A 15,842-nucleotide genomic window follows, 5' to 3' on the forward strand; every position below is an offset into this window, starting at 1 on the left:
TACGTTTTGGAGTTCAACCCTAGATATGTACGGCGCAACTTTGAACAAACGAGCTTCCCAGGTCCGTGGTTCCTCCGATAAGCCAGCTACCTGAGTAGAGATGTTCCATTCCGTTCACTACCAATACAGCGTCTGTTTGAACCCAAACCGAACTTCATAGCGTACTTCACGCAGGGAATCTCGTTTGAATTGTTGATTTGCACATCGCTACCTTGATATCCCCTCCCTCGAGATACATAATGCGGGCATGATTTAAACAAGAGTAAGGGTCTCAATTTTCACCCCTTCTAGACGTAAAAACACTGACTTCGTTCCCCATATGTCATCGCCTGGATCAACCCACGCTTTCCAGTAGCCTAAGCGCTTCCATGTACCGCTTTCAACCCCGGGTGCCAATGCCAGTCCTTGTAAATCGTGACGAAAGTTAAGATCCACTTCTTCAGCAATCAGAGCTATGCGTACTTCGGTCGGAGGTTGATACAATGTTTCGAGATCATCGCAATGATAAAAGGCTGCCAGATGTTCTCTGCCAAGCCCAAGACAACAAGCTAACTCTTTTTCTAGACTGTCGTAGCGAAGTCGATGACAGTCGTGTTCGCCATGTGGCTCCTGAAGCAGGATCGTGGTCATATGTGTTGCCAGTTCTAGTGTAATTTGCAAGCTGTCGAAGTCATAGTAAGCTGTTGGAGGGGCGTGATTGACGGGCCTATTCGACCATTTGAAGTGCAGGAATTTTGCCACGAATAGTTGCGGATCCCAAATTTCACTACTTCCTCCAGGAACGACAACACCGCAATGCTTGTAGATAGGTCCGGCGAGCCATGACCATGTGGGTACGGGGTTTGATGGTAGTTCCTGAATCAAGAAAGGCTTAGCCATCTTCCGCACATTCGCAGTCTCAATATACCATAGTAGAGATCGTGGTAAATGTTCCCTCCACATTCCCGCGAGATACGTGAATCCATATTCGGACTGGAAAGCTCGTGCTGTTCCGACGATAGCCATAATTCGATCGCTTGCACGGGAGAGTTCTCTTCTCCTATACTCTCTTATCAGTCTTGCCCAATCAACAAAGGGGCAGTAAGCCCCTAATCCTGCTCTTATTGATTCTGATGTATGGCTCAAATTGTAGCGGTTCATACGTAATGTTGGTTTCAAAGCCACCGGGCCTAGTATCGTGCGGTCGCGGTCGCTGTTGTGAGTCAATTCCAAGCCCAGCTCGTCCCAAAAGCTGTTCCCGCATTCCCACATAATGGTACGGTGGCCATAGAGAATCGTACGAGGACTCAATAATTGTTCCTGTAGCACCCAAGCCCTTGAAGATAAGGGCCAGTTGATGGACGCACACCTTGATGGATTTTCCTCTTTGGGAAAAATCCAGATATCTCTTATATGCCGTCGGACAACACATGGTGTTGATGCTCGTGGATCGTCTCTAGCCCGACAAAAGCCGACATCCGGTGGAAACAGAAACGCAATCGTACAAACAGCGTTGTTATAGACTGCAGACATCATGTTCGCTTCGTTCGTCCAGTCACTTGCGGAGCCCTGTATGATGCAAAGCGAGTCCAACCAGAGGTACGAAAACCCTAGGCTACGCGTTATTCGGATCGCCTCAGTGAATATACTTGACAGCTTGTTCATAGGTATGGCCTCTTGAAACTCCTGTAGTGTTGTAGCTGTTAGAAGGAGTTGTGTCGAAGGATCTTCGCCCCACATGTGACTGAGCGCCAGGTATTCGAAATTGTCTATGACTTCTGGATCGCACCGAAGTCGAACACCGTTTTCGTAGAGCTCAAGTATTCGTGTTGGTCGACGTCCTTTCGTATCCAATCTTGGGAACCAATTGTTACATCTGCCATGATGTGCACGACAAGTTTGTAACCATTTCTGTACTTGAACTAAGTTGTCAGTCGGCAGACGTGGGATATGCTTTGCTATGGACGGGAACCCTATGGGTTTCCTTGGTTCCCCTACTGATGGGTTAACTGCACAGACCAAAGAAGTCATTATCGGGTTAAAACTTACCAGTATCCCTATTTACGGATATACAATCAGAGCTAATAACATAACCGTCCAGTAGTAAGGATATCCCCCGTGTCGAGATATGTAGAGTCCCGCGGAATGAAGGACCAATTTGGCACACTATAGGCTTATGTAACGGTATGCCATCATCTTGTTTGATCTGCGAGTATAACATCTCGCACAGATGACAAGACTGTCGAGAGTTCATCATTTCCGTCAGGGTGCACAACTCATATCTCTCATATCCGCGAGACGGTTCCAGTCCCATTGTTCCCCCAAACCATTCGCACGTTTTATCCCACGTATCGAACATCTGGCGACACCGATCACAAAGCCGATGAAGGGGTACCGAGCCCTCCGGAACGGAGTCATCCTGAGAATCCATCCGCATTGGAGCCTCATTATCGAGACATTCCGTCATCGTCGGGATCCCGTGGTTTATCCTGGTAGTCGTTGGTGTATCGCAAATTGCAGGTATCTGGTTACGAGATAGAGAACAAGGCAAAGATACAAATTTGGGTCCAAGTGGGAAGAAGAGGAGAAGAAGAGATGTTCAGCGCCCGGAGCTGAAGATAACAGAGGTCAGCCTACACAGCCACAGAACAAGGGGGGAAGTGACGAGGCTGAGCATGACGACATACTACCTACACATGCTTGGCGATCCTGCACGATACGAGATAGTCAACAAGCGGTGTGAAACAAGCATGCGCTGCATCTCGACATACACGATGAAATTAAAATCGCGCATGAGAATGCATTAATACCAGAGCCTCATCCCCACCTCTCCACCCCGCTACGTAGTCTTCACATCCCCAAACCCGCGACTAAGAATCCTATTAACATCGCCACCATCCTGCATGCCCTCCGCACCCACAACCTCCACCCGATTCCTAATCAAATCCTTAATCTCGCCCTCCCTTCTTCGTTCCTCCCTCTCCTTCTCGCTCTCTTCCTGCCCACCCACCCTAATCTCTCCACCGCCCAAGCCCATTCCCTCGCCTCGACTCTGACTACCCTTCCTATCCCACCCCTGTTGCAGTTCCCCAGCACTAGCCTCCTCAAACCTCCTCTTAACATCCGGATCGCGTTCCAACGCCTGAAAGACATGCGTGTCGCTCGTCCACCACGCCGCCGCACCGCTCTTGACAGCGAGTTCGAAGACAATGACAGCGAGTAAGATGAGCACGAGACACAGCCACCAACTCCAACTTGAACCGAAGCCGCGGAGAAAGGTGTTGCGGACGTAATAGATCTGGTTGGTGGGGTTGTAGACAGAGGAGAGGATGATGTTCCAGAGGAACCAGCCGCCGATGGAGAGGAAGAGGGCGAGGGCGTTTGTGAGGGTCTTGGTGTGTGTTTCTATGAATCTGTTTTGCGTTAGTAAGCCATCTCCAACGTAGTCAGGAATGAAGGGAATGAGAAGGGAAGGGAGAAGGAAAGAAAGGGGGAGTACATACTGCATCTTCAACGCAATCAACCACACCGCCGCCGTATACGTGATACTCCCCATGGCAAATATGGAATTATCCTCCGTCCAAAGCGCATCGCCATACAATCCCAACATGCAAAAGTAAACCAGCATCGCCTCTCCGCTCGCCATGAACATCCACCATAGATATACTTTGAAGTTGAACCCGCCATTCACCTGGCCTATGGTGTAGAGTTCAGGAACGGCGAGTAGCGTACTAGCGCTGAGATCTTTCTCAAAGACGCCCATGAAGATGACGGGTAAGGAAGTGAATAGCGTGTTGAACATGCTCAGACTCCACGATTCGTAGAGCGATGTACCGGTATAACCTACGCTTCTCTGGAAAAGCGCTTGTGTAAGGTAGAAAAGAAGTTCTTTCCAGAACGTGCCGACAGTGTACTTGCACGTGCGGATGTAATTCCAACGTCCATGCACCAGTAGCAGCTTTGTCAGGAATCTGAATTGCGCGATACTGTAATCACTGGTTCTCGCAGCCTGTAGTCCCTCTTTTCCTGTGATGCCGATCCCCACGTGTGCTTCTTGGATCATGGCAATGTCGTTTGCGCCATCACCAATAGCCAGTGTAATACTCTTCTTCACGCGCTTGCGGATAGACTTTACGAGTTGGGCTTTTTGGCTGGGGGAGGCACGGCAGCAGATGACGGAGGAGGCGAGGATGGCGAGGGAGTGGAAGAGCGTGTCTAGGGTATGGGAGGAGGTGATGCGGGAGAGTGTCTGACCGTCTACTACGACGACGGAGTGGGCGACTGTGCCGCTGGTGATGGCTTGGATGGCGGAAGCGATGGTTTGTTCGACGAGACCTGTTTCGTGGTCTAGGACAGTGACGGTGCTGAATTCTTTGATGAGGCGGCAGGAGTAGCCGATGTTGATGGCGGTTTCGCGCTTGTCGCCTGTTAGCATCCACATTTTGATCTGGGCGCGACGTAGTTTGTCGATGGCTTCTGGGACGCCGGCTTGCAGTTTGTCTTCGATGGCGGTGGCGGCGCAGAGATCCAGGTCTTGTTCTATTAGGTCGCCGGCTTCTTCAATGAGACGGGTGCGGTCGACGAGACTGGTGGTGGCGGAGAGGTAGGTCGCTTTCCAGGTTTGGTATTCGGATTCATGCAGGAAACGGTAGCCGTAGAGGAGGGTTCGGAGGCCTTCCGTAGCGAACTCGTTGATGTGTTGGAGACAGCGTTCGATGACTAGGGTATCGTCGCCAGCTACGCCTTCGTCGACCATGGCTTCCATGTCTTCTAGTTGCATTGAGCTTCGGGCTGAGGAGAAGGCCATGCTGAAACGATCGAGACCGGACTGGCGAGGTGTTATCATGGGTGTCTGCATTGGCGAGTCTTCGTCCAAAGACGACATGTCCATGCGGTCGTTCTCGCGCTCGCGTAGCCACTGGTCTACCTCATCTCTCGCTGACATGGAGCCTCGTCCGCCAACACTAGGAGCGAAAGACGAACGACCTAGGTTGAGACTAGCCCTCGCAGCCTGGCCGATAGTCATACTTTTTCGGCCGCCAACACTGCTCATACGACCGGCAACACTACTCCGTCGCTCAGCGTGTTCGCTCATACGCGCGATCGCATGTTGAGCCTCCATGCTCTTGCGGATATTGGCACGTCGTTCGATCTCAACCATCTTCTTGTTCGCCAGCGTAGCCAACTTCAATCGCTGCATGACGATGGAGTCAGCACCTTTGCAGATGATGCATATCCTGCCATCTGGAAAGCGCAGGATAATGGACATGCGTTTTCGCTTGCTGGAAAACTCGATGACATCTAGGATCTCATAGACCTCCGAGACAGCCTCTCCGTCAGAACCAGAGGGCATAATCTTGAGGGTGATAGTATGAACGTCGCGGTTGATGAGTAGGAAGCCCATGTCTTGCGCTGCCTGGACAAGTGCAAGCTCATCCGGAGAAGAAGCCATGAAGTGTGTCTTGCCGTCTTCTTGGATCTCAGGCAAGCAAGTGTGGCATAGCGCTAATGAGAGAAGGAACATGCGAGCTTTCTTCGAGAACGGCGTGTGAGGCTTTCGCTGAATATACCGAAGCATATCCTGAGTGCGTAGTTCCCGGGATGTCTTTCCTGGCTTCGCGCTCGACTGCCAGTTCGAGGGTCCTCCTTCCCCAGGACTCTCCAATTGCTCGACTGTCTCAATTGCTGGCGTTATGGGTTCGCCATTCGCAACATCCTTGGCCGATCTCACACTCTTCCTACTCTTCGCAGGCTGCTTCCCCTTCTTCCTTGTCTTGTGAATCAGCTTCCTCTTCTCTTCCTTCAGATCAGCATCATGCAACCAGCTCACACCGGCAACACTGAGTTTCCGGAACTTCATTGAGTTGTCCGTCAGCGTACCCGTCTTATCCGAGAAGATGTAGCTAATCTGACCAAGTTCCTCGTTGATTGTCGATGTCCTCGGCTCACACGGCGTATCGGAGACAGGGTCATACATGTCGATGTCGGTGTGCAGAAAGAACATCTGCGCCAGCTTGACAATCTCCAGACTGACGTAGAGTGAGAGCGGAATCATGGTATTGAACATGATGATGAAGGATGTGAAACTGGGGAAGAAGGCGACCGAAGAACCGCGGAGATACCACATGTCGTCCTCATTCTTCTGCCAAATCTTGTAGGCCACGGCGTTGAAGATGGACAGAGCTATGACAAAGACCACGATGAGAATGACGATGCGATTGACAAGGCCTTGTAGTGCTGGCGCTTTGATGCGAGGGTTCTTGTTCGAGTTCATCCGAATACGACATTCCTCTCCGGAGTAGATGACCATGCCGATCGCATCGGGTGTGTTTCGCAGAATACTGCCTCGGAAGATGATCTCGCTGAGAGTCAGTGGCGCTTGCTTCTCATCGACCATCACGCGACCTTCAAAGCTGTACAAGTCCCGGTTCGGGTCTTCGACAACGAACTCGGCCTTCGTCTTCAAGACATCCTCCTGATCGATGATGGTTTTAGAGACTGAAGCAGGCGTTTGTTTGCTTTTGAGGTTCGTCTCCCCATCCAGCGCCATCGTCTCAACAAACGCCACATTATTCTCCCCATTAGTATGAAGAAGCGCCATATCCGCAGGCGCAGCGTCGTTCCGCTCAAGCTTGATGATGTCACCAACGTTGATATCCTGCCACTTGATCGTCTCCCACTGCAGCGTCTCAGAACCAGGGCTTGTGCGCAACACCTTCGCCTCTCTCATGTTCTCCGCCTTGTCCAACCTCCACCTCCTCAGATCATCGTATCCTTCCTTTGCGATGGAAAGAGTAACAAAAAACAGCAGCGGTACTATCGTCGTAAACTGGCCCGTCGTACTAAGCCCGGGTATCATTTGCAAAATGGAAATAACAAGAAAGTAAAAGTTGGCAAGTTTGGAGAACTGCGCCACGAGTTGGCGGGGAATGAAGTTCCATGCCGAGTAACGCGTGGAGCGGATCCAGTTGCTCGTGTAGGGTTGTTCGGTACGTTCGTCCGTGAGAGGTTCTCTGCGCGTGGGATCGAGGTATATGTGTCGACCGTCTTTACTAGGCGGTACGTCTTTGATGCGGAAGATGAATTTGCGGGCTTGCTCTGCGAGATCTTTCGTTTGCTTGACTATTTGTGATCGGCGGCTTGGACCCTTGCTCTCCAACCAGGGAAGTGCGATTGGCCCTTCTCCCAACTTCGACTTTGAGATATCCGAGGCTGACGAGGCGTAGTCGACGTGCTCTGGCGTGACAGTGATGACGGCATCTCCAGACTTGCGCGACGGCGCATGTCCACTAGAGCCTTCCGCCTGTCCCATCGTAAGTTGTGACCTTCCAACGCCCTCCTCCAGTTCAATCTGTGTATCCGGTGATTGCGCCGTATCGTGGACGTTCCTCCGAAACAGGGCGCTGCGTAGCGAGTATCCGCGGTTGCGAGAAGTGGGCGATAGCGGCGATCGAGAGGCGCCATTTCGTGTAGGTAGTTGTGTACGTGAGGATGAAGCCTCAGCCTGATCTTCTGGAGAGACCTCGCGCGTGTTGATGGACAAGTCTGGCGTCCCAGGTCTTTGCTTGCCGCCAGGACTCTTCCCAATGTGTGTAATCTCGTCCCTGCCATTGCGCTCAATATCTGTCGAGAAGCGAACGCGCGGCGACTCTTCAGTTGTTAGGCGCGCAATCGAAGGGCGTCCCGTATTTTCCACCGCCGAAGTCCTCGATCGTGGCGCATCGTCGCCGTCTCTGGGTGTCTCGATCGCATACGGAGGGTTTGCGCTCTGTGTCGTCGGTGCCAGGTCATCCTCGTTGTGCGATGCGGAATGACGCCTTCTTACTCCTCCGCTACCTCCAATCCCAGCATTCGATGCATCGGGAGCATCTCCAGTCGGCGACATGATTTCCAGTCATTCCCTGTTGTCGTGTACGATGCTGTCCTACAGAAGGGTGCCGCAAAATCGTAGGAAATCCCCAGCCTTTGCCGCAGAGTCCGGTCTAGCGGCTTGTCCACGCGGGTATTACGACGTCGATGCCCGCGCTGGGGGCCTTTGCGTCTTGGGCTTTACGCGGCGCCGGCGATACTACAATGGATACGAATGATTACAACAACCACATTGCGGTACGCAGGCATAGGTGCAAACAAGGCGCAAACAGTACTGTTCCCTGTCGTTCATTCAAACACGCGCCAACAACACGGACGGTACCAAAGTCTAGGTTCAGGTTCCTTCAACCCACCACATGATGCCTGCCCCAGGCTATTTTAGGACTGACGTAGCTCGAACGGACTGACTCCACCAACTCCAGCTCCGCCCCCAGTAGTGCCGTTTTCCCCTCTTGAGTGGGCTGCGGGCTTGCATATGCGCGCTTCCCCAGAGCCATGTCTGCTTCTTCTGCAGTTTGCAGTTCATCGATCAGCAAAAAGGAAGATCTGACCCCGCAGCAGACGGGTCGCATCTGCGGCTGGCGCGAACGCAACGTATCACACATGGCTGAATGTGCAGCTGACGATCCACCAATCAGCTTCACCTCACGCAACGACAGCAACCATCGCTGACTACATCAAGATCGCGTATGAAGTTCATGATGTATTAGTTCTGTATGGATTATAGATGCCGCTAGTCAAATGCAAAGAATCGATGCTCACAAAAGAATCGCCTCAAGAACATATACAACCTATCCAAGATGCATTTGCCATTCAATTGCACCAAAAACGCACTACTCACTACTCCAGAATCCTGGCTTTTGAAGACCAATATGCTAATAATGCTTCGCTCCAAATGATATGGTATAGTCTCGTTCCCCCTCTCTCTCTCTCTCGCTTTCGCCTTTGCAGGCCCAACTCTCTCTCTCTCATTCTCACTCTCACGCAAGTCTCCAACTCCCTTAGATTTCCTCCTCCGCTGCCAAAGAAGAAGCCATTCTGGGTAGTAGGAACTTGCTTTGTGGTATCCGGTAGTCGTGTCGCTCATTAAGTATTGTAAGAAAAAAAAAAGACATAGAAGATGCAGTGTGCCCAGCGCCATGCAATATGCAGCCAGATGATGAACAACCAAACTGGCGATGATGATTGGTAAAAGAGGATTAGAGAAGGTTTGTCGGCATGTCCTACGACGCAGCAACGCACCAGTGGCGGTGGAAAACCCATGCGCTCTTCTGGCATTCTTTGCTGCAGTACTTGGTCCGCCGGCAGCGACGGCACTTGGCGAACTGGCGGGTGTACTCTTCCCACTTGCCGCACTTGTAGTATGCGCACTGTCGGATGCCGCCTCGAGAGTCGTCTTTCCGGCATAGGTTGCGCATAACAACGCTGGCCCAGTACTGCATGTCGGACGAGTGGTGCCGTACAGTAAACTGCTCAACCAGAGGGAAGATGTTGAAGTCGTCTGGAAGTTCGTATTCCTCCAGCTCCTCCTCTTCTTCCTCTGCCTTGGGTGTCGAGGCTTCTCCATCAAGGAGCTCAGTGCCGATCTTGAGCTTAGGCACCAGATGGGAGTTCTGGAAGTAGGACCGGAGGTTGCAGTATTTCGATACGTAAGCAAGTAGTTGCAGAGACATGAGTACGTCTTCATCCCGAGGCATAGCTGCGAGCACGCTAGCCGACGCATTGCGTTCTTGCTGGTATCTCGGTAGCCAGGGAGGCGGTGGGTTGGTGTTGACGACGTTGATGGTGGGCGGCATGGGAGAGAAACCGGTGATGGGATTGTTCGGCGGGGTGTTGGTGGGGTTGATTAGACTGCCATCGAGCGCTGGACGGTGAGTAATGTTGAACGTCTCGTTGTTCTCGTCTGTGCCTTCCGACGGAGCAGCGATAGGAACTGGTGTGTTGCCAGCATCCAGCATCTCTGCGTTGTCGACGATGTCGGCCATGTTGATCTCATTGTTCTGAATGCCGACGATTGGCTCATTCACAGACGGACCCGCCGCTGTTGCAGCCTCTGCAGACATGTCATCTTGTTGTGCTTCGAGGTCCGACTCTCCAGATACGGACAGCTGGTGTCGGATGGAAGGTCGGCGGCGCGTCCGGGCTAGCCCCGCTCTTGGGCTCGTCTGGCGTGCCTGTGGGGCGCTCGGTGTTGTCGGTGACTCTGGTTGGGAAGTGATCTCCCCTTGCAGGGCGGGGAGCATGGAAGGAAGTCGATCCGCATCTCGCACCGGCCGTAGCGCAAACGCATCAGGCGTTGCTTCCATGGAGGGTAGCGCCGTGACCAATGGCTGGCCAAGGTTGCGGGTGTTGTTGCCGGGAGCGCCAAAGAGCTGTGCTCGGCTTTCGTGGCTGCGATGGTGATGGTGGTGAGCAGGTCGGCCGCGTGCAAATGTCGTTCGCTCAGGAGGGGAGCTCAGGGAGAAGGCAGGAATGGGAGTCGCGTCGGCCAAGGGTGCGTCAGTCGGCTGGGGTATCTCAATGGGAGGAGGAATGATGCGCCGTGATCGATCAGCTCGGTGTGAGGAGCTCGACGCAGCCTCGCCGGTCCGCGAGGAGTGGTGTCGGCTCGATGCACCGAGACGTGCAGACTTGTTGAACTCAACCTCAGCTCGTGCCCGCATCTTGTCGACGACCTTGATGTAGTTGTCGAGAATGGAGGCGATGACGGGCACCATGTCGGCCTCAACCACACGCGTCCTGACGTTCTCGGAGCCGCGGACACCAATGTTGAAGATGCATTGGAAAGCGAGGTTCCACTTCCACATATCCATCATGTCCTTGCTCCGGCCCTCCTTGAGGATGCATATCAGGCGTTCGATGCCGCCATCGACGGTGAGAATGTCCCGTATGCGGGCCGAGGAGGTTGTGAGGTAGGCGAGGTGGTTGAGCGAGTTGATGAGCGGGAGCGTCGATGTGCAGTCGAGAGCGCGGCGGTCGTAGAGGGCGGTGGTGATGCCGACCGACGCCTTGTTGGCGTTGGGGATGCTAAAGTTAACTTCGCGCATGTTTGGAGCTGTGTGGTGCCGTGGCTGCGCAGGTGGGTGGGAGCTGGGTGGTGGAGAGGTGCAGGACTAGTGTCGCATGTGGTGGGCAGCAAGCAGGTGGGTTTGGCTGCAGGCTGGGAGCGAGCAAACAGCGGAGCTCGGGGTGAGAGGAGAAGCAGCCAGTTGTTTGTTGATGCTTCAGGCTCGGACGCAATAGAGGGGCCCGTGTGGTGGTGGTGGTGTGCTCAGAGTGGTGCTCAGACGGCGCTTCACAGCAAACGTGTGCTCGAGGGCGGAAGGAACCCGACAGCGCGGTGGGGACGGATCACAGCCGGACTCGGACGAGACGAAGCTATCACGGCTGTTGGGCAGAATAACCAAAGCAGGCGCCGGTGGAAAGGGATGGTGATGGCGGGAGATGAGGCGTGTTTGCTGTTGTTAGGGGGACCAGGATGGCTTCGCTGCCGCTGGCTGGCAGGCAAGAGCGCTCTCTGGCGTCGCAGTGGGGCCGCGCAACACTGATATCGTCTGGTGTGTGGCTCTACGGGTTGTGGTGGTAAGGCTGGGCTATGGGATGCTGGATGAGGCTGTCGGCGATGAATGGGATGTAGAGAGGCGGTTCGGGTGAGAGGTCATGGGCAGTGGAGCAGCTAGTCCCACTGTTAAGGATTGGCACCGACCGCCCAGAAGGGTAGCCTCGAACCGCTAATTTCATGCGCTACGGGCAAAAGAGAGCACCGAAATGACTGCTCACCTTTCACCTCTGCTAGACACTCAACAGCAAGTGTAGCTTACGGAAGTGATTGGGAAGCACACTCCTCGAGGACGGTCAGCACGTGTAGCGACATGTCACGGGCGCCTGTCCCCGCCGTCCACGAGTCCCTCTCTACCGCCCAAATTCCCTCACACGTCTCCACGCCACAGGTGGCGCCCTTGCCTCTGCCAATGCGAATGCCGTGAACCCTTGAAACTTGTCCCCCCACTGCATTGCCAGCGAACTGTGACTACTCGAGCTGCGTCTGCTGGCGCCTGCATCTTTCGGCGGCTCTCGAGAGGCTGCGTGGGGCGCCGGCCAGCTGCACGATGCCACCAAGGCTGCTGACAAAGGCGGCCCTCTCGTAGGGCCCATGCCATGCAGTGTCACCACTACGGACTCGACGCATCTGACTCAACGTGCTGCCCATCATAGGGAATTATTCACGCATTCCGGCCCAAGAACGCCTGCGCTGTGACGAGAGTGCAGTGGCACTGGATAGTTCTGCGGGGTGCACAGGGTCTTTACAGAATTGTCCCGTCATGGTGAAGGCCATTGGGCACATGAAACTCGCGCGCAGCTCAGAGGTTGCGACCTCACAACGTGGTCTGCAAAGGAGAACCCCCCAACCACCAGCCAATCCGCGCCGTCCCATACCAATGGCTGCAGCATTCTGTTCTTCACTCTCGTTAACCTGAATAATTTACCCAACCCTTTTGCTCCACAGTCTCGGACGCGATGGCCGCCTCTCCCCATGAGACAAAAGTCCAAGACTTCGCATCCGCTCCACCCGCGCCCGACCAGCCAGAGCGCTCTGCCTCAGATTCCGCCGCCCCTCCACATCTGACTATCGATACCCAGTTCAACGAACAGAGAAGTCGCGGCCGCTCTGCAACTGCGACCACGGCTACTGCAGCATCGACAAACCGAGAAGAGATCCTTTCCCCTGACCGCTTCTCAGTAGACTCGACCCTGCGTCGACGAATAACGCGATCGCATACCGTCAAGCACTACCAATCTCCAACACGCCCGTACCAGCACCAGGAACCCGGTGCGGAGCCCGGTGTCGACACCAAGAACGAGACCGATGGCCACAACTACCACCACCTCTACGCGCGATGCCAGATTACCGTCGTAGACTTCTCCGACGAAAAGGTCGAGTGCCATGAGCTGGACAACGATACATTGGAGGACTTTCTCAACTACCCGAAAGAAGACTGGGTGGCGTGTCGCTGGATCAATGTTAATGGCTTGTCCTGGGACGTGATTCGTTCCCTGGGAAACCACAAGAACCTGCACAGGCTGGCCATTGAGGATTTGATGAGCACTCAAAGTAGGACAAAGGTGGATTGGTACTCTGACCAGGCCTTCTTGCTCCTGACTCTGTCCAAACTCGTGCGGACGCCCATGGACGAGGACTCCGAGAGCGACTCCGACTCAGATTCCGACGACAGCGAGCGACGACGGCACAAGGCTCGCTCCCGCTCCCGCTCCCGGCACCCCCAGAAGAGGAAAGAAAAGAAGAAGTCGCTGTACAAGAAAGCGAAGAATCTGCTCTTCCCCAAGAGCGAAGCCAAGAAGCAGGCACGCAAGGATGAGATGATGAGCGCGCTGGACAGCCTAGAGAAACAGCTCGACGACACGCCCTTCGAGAAGGTCAAGATATCCTCTCCACCAGCCACCACCGCCGTACGCACTCTCCAACGCTACCGAGGCGGTTACAATCTCGATCGAATCGTCTACCTTGAGCAGCACTCAGCCCTCACTGAGAAGCATCTGACTGTCAGCGTCGAACAAGTCAGCATCTTCCTCCTCGCCGACAACTCCGTGATATCCTTCTTCGAGCACTCCGCCGACGACGTAGAAGACATGATACTCAAGCGTCTCCGCACCGAAGACACCATCCTACGCCGCAGCCAAGACAGCAGCATGATAGTGCAAGCCATAATCGACGCCATTGTCGATCTCGCCATCCCCGTCGTAGCCGCCTACGAAGACGCCATGGGCGAGCTCGAGCTCGACGTCCTCGAAGACCCCGAGCTGCACCACTCCCAACTCCTCTACCTACTCACCTCCGAACTCTCCATCCTCCGCAACACCATCCAACCCATCGTCTCCTTGATCAACTCTCTGCGTGATCACAAGGCTGACCCCATGGCTCAAGCCACCATGATGAGCCAGAGTACCGCTAACCTCGCTACCCGCAAGACCATGACGCAAATCAACATCAGCCCTCTCGCACACACGTACCTTGGTGATGTGGAGGACCACTGCATCATGATTACGGCCTCGCTGGATCAAATGCGGCGTGCCGCCGACAACCTTATCGACCTAATCTTCAACATGATGGGTGCCTTCCAAAACGAATCCATGAAAATCCTCACCGCCGTAACCATATTCTTCCTCCCACTTACTTTCCTCGTCGGATATTTCGGACAGAACTTCGAGCGCTTCAACGGCGTGCAACACCATTCCGATGCCTTCTTCTGGGTTATTGCCGTCCCTGTTATGGTTATCACGCTGCTCGTGCTCATGGCTGATCGCATATTGCGCAAGATTAGGCATTGGAGTGGGAAGCTAAAGAGGAGGGAAGCGAAGAGACGGGCGGTTAGGAAAGGGAAGGTGGGGGGCAATGGAATTTTGGGTGATGGGATTGGGCTGAGTAATGGGGTTAAGGGACAGCAAGGGTTGGGGCATCATAAGAGGAGGCAGACTATGTATAGTAAGGGGAATATTGGGTCGTTTTAGTTGCTGGATAGGGTTTGTCGACGAGGAAGGCAACTTGTTGAGACGGTGGTATAGATTCCTTTTGGTGTTGGTAGGACATTGTTGTGAGCGAGCCTTGTTGGGCTTGCCAGAGCGGCCTTTGCATAGACACATTTTACTGGCAATTGGCGACTCTTCTTGATAGACTGTATAAAAGATACCCCGTATTGCGCTCGCACTTGGTTTCTTGTGGGTGGCTCTGTTCATGTGCTTGCAGACCTATGATTACGTATCATCCGCTCTTCGCTAATGCGGTCTGCGGGTCGCTGCTGCCACCAGAAGCGGCAACAATTTGTTTCGCATTATCGAGAAAGATATAAGATTATGTCTAGCTAGAAGTACACATTATCTTAGAGACTACCTACTTACTAAATTATAATAGTGTACATGCAGCAAACCTTAGAATGTGACACGGATTTCTGCCGCGGCGCCTCGGCTGCCTTATCGGGCCATAGCATCATCGCATGCCCTGTGCGAATCTAGCCGGCAAGTTGTCGCATACACGAGTACCCAACAACCTTCGAAGAACATGGCTAAGGCGGCGGGGTCTCGACACATGCACTCGCGAGGCTCAAGAAGAGCTTGTCGCGCTGATTGCCCCATCCACTGTCGCGGTCCTCAAGCTCGGGTGCTACCACACACCTTTCCAGCCTATCATGAACGCCAGCAGGCAGAAAGTCATGCATGTTGTATTGGCCTTCTCACAATAGATCATATACGGCCTGTATGCCGCGCAGTGACGTCAAGCGCATCAGGCTGAACTTTCTCACCAGCTCAGAATACAGCTTACTTCTCACATTGACCATCCCCCATAAACTCTGGATACCATGGAGGGAGGCCCGTCAACTGCGCAGTTCGAACACGATACCATTCCGGACGGAGGTAGACACATACGTTTGTTGGAAATCCAAGAAATCGATCCAGATGGTCACGTAGTCTGCCGTCTAACCACCTGGCCTGTTGCAGGGGCTCCTGCGTACTATGCTCTGTCGTACGTTTTCCGCATGTGCATTGACTACATGCTCCATACTGATCGGTCACTTGTGGCATCAGATATACATGGGGCTCACCAGTCCCAACTTATTGGATTTCTATCAACACACTCAATTTCCCGGCAGGTGAGGATTGCGTTTACGCGCTGAAACAAGCGTTTTCTTCCAAAGCAAGCCAGTACTACTGGATGGACGCTCTTTGCATCAATCAAAATACTACAATGGAAAGAAGTCATCAAGTCGGAATGATGGCGCAGATATATGCACGATCGGTGCACGTGTTGGCATGTGTCGGGCCTCACACGGATGATAGCACGTCTCTGTTTCGGTCCATCGACAAGAACAGGTTGCTTCTTGCCAGCATATACAAACTCTCTCTTGGGTCCACCATCAAAGATACACGCCACTGGGTAGCGTCCAATCCTATCCCGAAGAGCTCTTGGGTCACACTTCGGT

General features: G+C 53.6%; 5 protein-coding genes across 5 annotated transcripts; 2 read left to right on the forward strand and 3 right to left on the reverse strand.

The window, feature by feature from the left end:
- Positions 1–8: 8 nt before the first annotated feature.
- BKA58DRAFT_335828 (heterokaryon incompatibility protein-domain-containing protein) lies at positions 9–2,545 on the reverse strand. Its single transcript, XM_046168247.1, has 2 exons — positions 2,029–2,545; positions 9–1,973 (listed from the first exon to the last, which is right to left on the reverse strand). Exons 1-2 carry the CDS (start codon positions 2,444–2,446, stop codon positions 253–255), a joined length of 2,139 nt encoding a protein of 712 aa, XP_046028235.1. The 5' UTR covers positions 2,447–2,545; the 3' UTR covers positions 9–252.
- A 225-nt stretch (positions 2,546–2,770) lies between these two features.
- BKA58DRAFT_138213 (uncharacterized protein) lies at positions 2,771–7,927 on the reverse strand. The gene is made up of 2 exons (XM_046164528.1): positions 3,483–7,927; positions 2,771–3,392 (listed from the first exon to the last, which is right to left on the reverse strand). Exons 1-2 carry the CDS (start codon positions 7,862–7,864, stop codon positions 2,819–2,821), a joined length of 4,956 nt encoding a protein of 1,651 aa, XP_046028236.1. The 5' UTR covers positions 7,865–7,927; the 3' UTR covers positions 2,771–2,818.
- Positions 7,928–9,071: 1,144 nt separating this feature from the next.
- On the reverse strand, positions 9,072–10,895 carry BKA58DRAFT_311259 (MYND-type zinc finger protein MUB1; the record flags this gene model as incomplete). The annotated part of the gene is made up of 2 exons (XM_046167327.1): positions 9,072–9,132; positions 9,187–10,895. 2 exons carry the CDS (start codon positions 10,893–10,895, stop codon positions 9,072–9,074), a joined length of 1,770 nt encoding a protein of 589 aa, XP_046028237.1.
- A 1,289-nt stretch (positions 10,896–12,184) lies between these two features.
- On the forward strand, positions 12,185–14,755 carry BKA58DRAFT_138208 (uncharacterized protein). Its single transcript, XM_046164527.1, has one exon. It carries the CDS (start codon positions 12,367–12,369, stop codon positions 14,374–14,376), a length of 2,010 nt encoding a protein of 669 aa, XP_046028238.1. The 5' UTR covers positions 12,185–12,366; the 3' UTR covers positions 14,377–14,755.
- Positions 14,756–14,774: 19 nt separating this feature from the next.
- On the forward strand, positions 14,775–15,682 carry BKA58DRAFT_357989 (heterokaryon incompatibility protein-domain-containing protein; the record flags this gene model as incomplete). Its single annotated transcript, XM_046168700.1, has 2 exons — positions 14,775–15,385; positions 15,448–15,682. Coding segments are annotated over exons 1-2 (399 nt in total), but the record flags the coding sequence as incomplete, so codon positions are not given.
- Between the last annotated feature and the right edge of the window lie 160 nt (positions 15,683–15,842).

This window comes from Alternaria rosae (genome assembly GCF_020736505.1).
Source record: "Alternaria rosae strain MPI-PUGE-AT-0040 chromosome Unknown BKA58scaffold_3, whole genome shotgun sequence".
Taxonomy (NCBI): domain Eukaryota; kingdom Fungi; phylum Ascomycota; class Dothideomycetes; order Pleosporales; family Pleosporaceae; genus Alternaria; species Alternaria rosae.

Excerpts from the sequence above, each read along its gene's own strand:
- BKA58DRAFT_138208 (XM_046164527.1), top strand. The coding sequence starts at position 12,367 with ATGGCCGCCTCTCCCCATGAGACAAAAGTCCAAGACTTCGCATCCGCT.
- BKA58DRAFT_138213 (XM_046164528.1), bottom strand. The coding sequence starts at position 7,864 with ATGTCGCCGACTGGAGATGCTCCCGATGCATCGAATGCTGGGATTGGA. Across the intron at positions 3,393-3,482 it reads TTGATTGCGTTGAAGATGCA|ATTCATAGAAACACACACCA; the intron begins GTATGTACTCCC and ends AACGCAAAACAG.
- BKA58DRAFT_335828 (XM_046168247.1), bottom strand. The coding sequence starts at position 2,446 with ATGACGGAATGTCTCGATAATGAGGCTCCAATGCGGATGGATTCTCAG. Across the intron at positions 1,974-2,028 it reads ATCCGTAAATAGGGATACTG|GGGAACCAAGGAAACCCATA; the intron begins GTAAGTTTTAAC and ends ACCCATCAGTAG.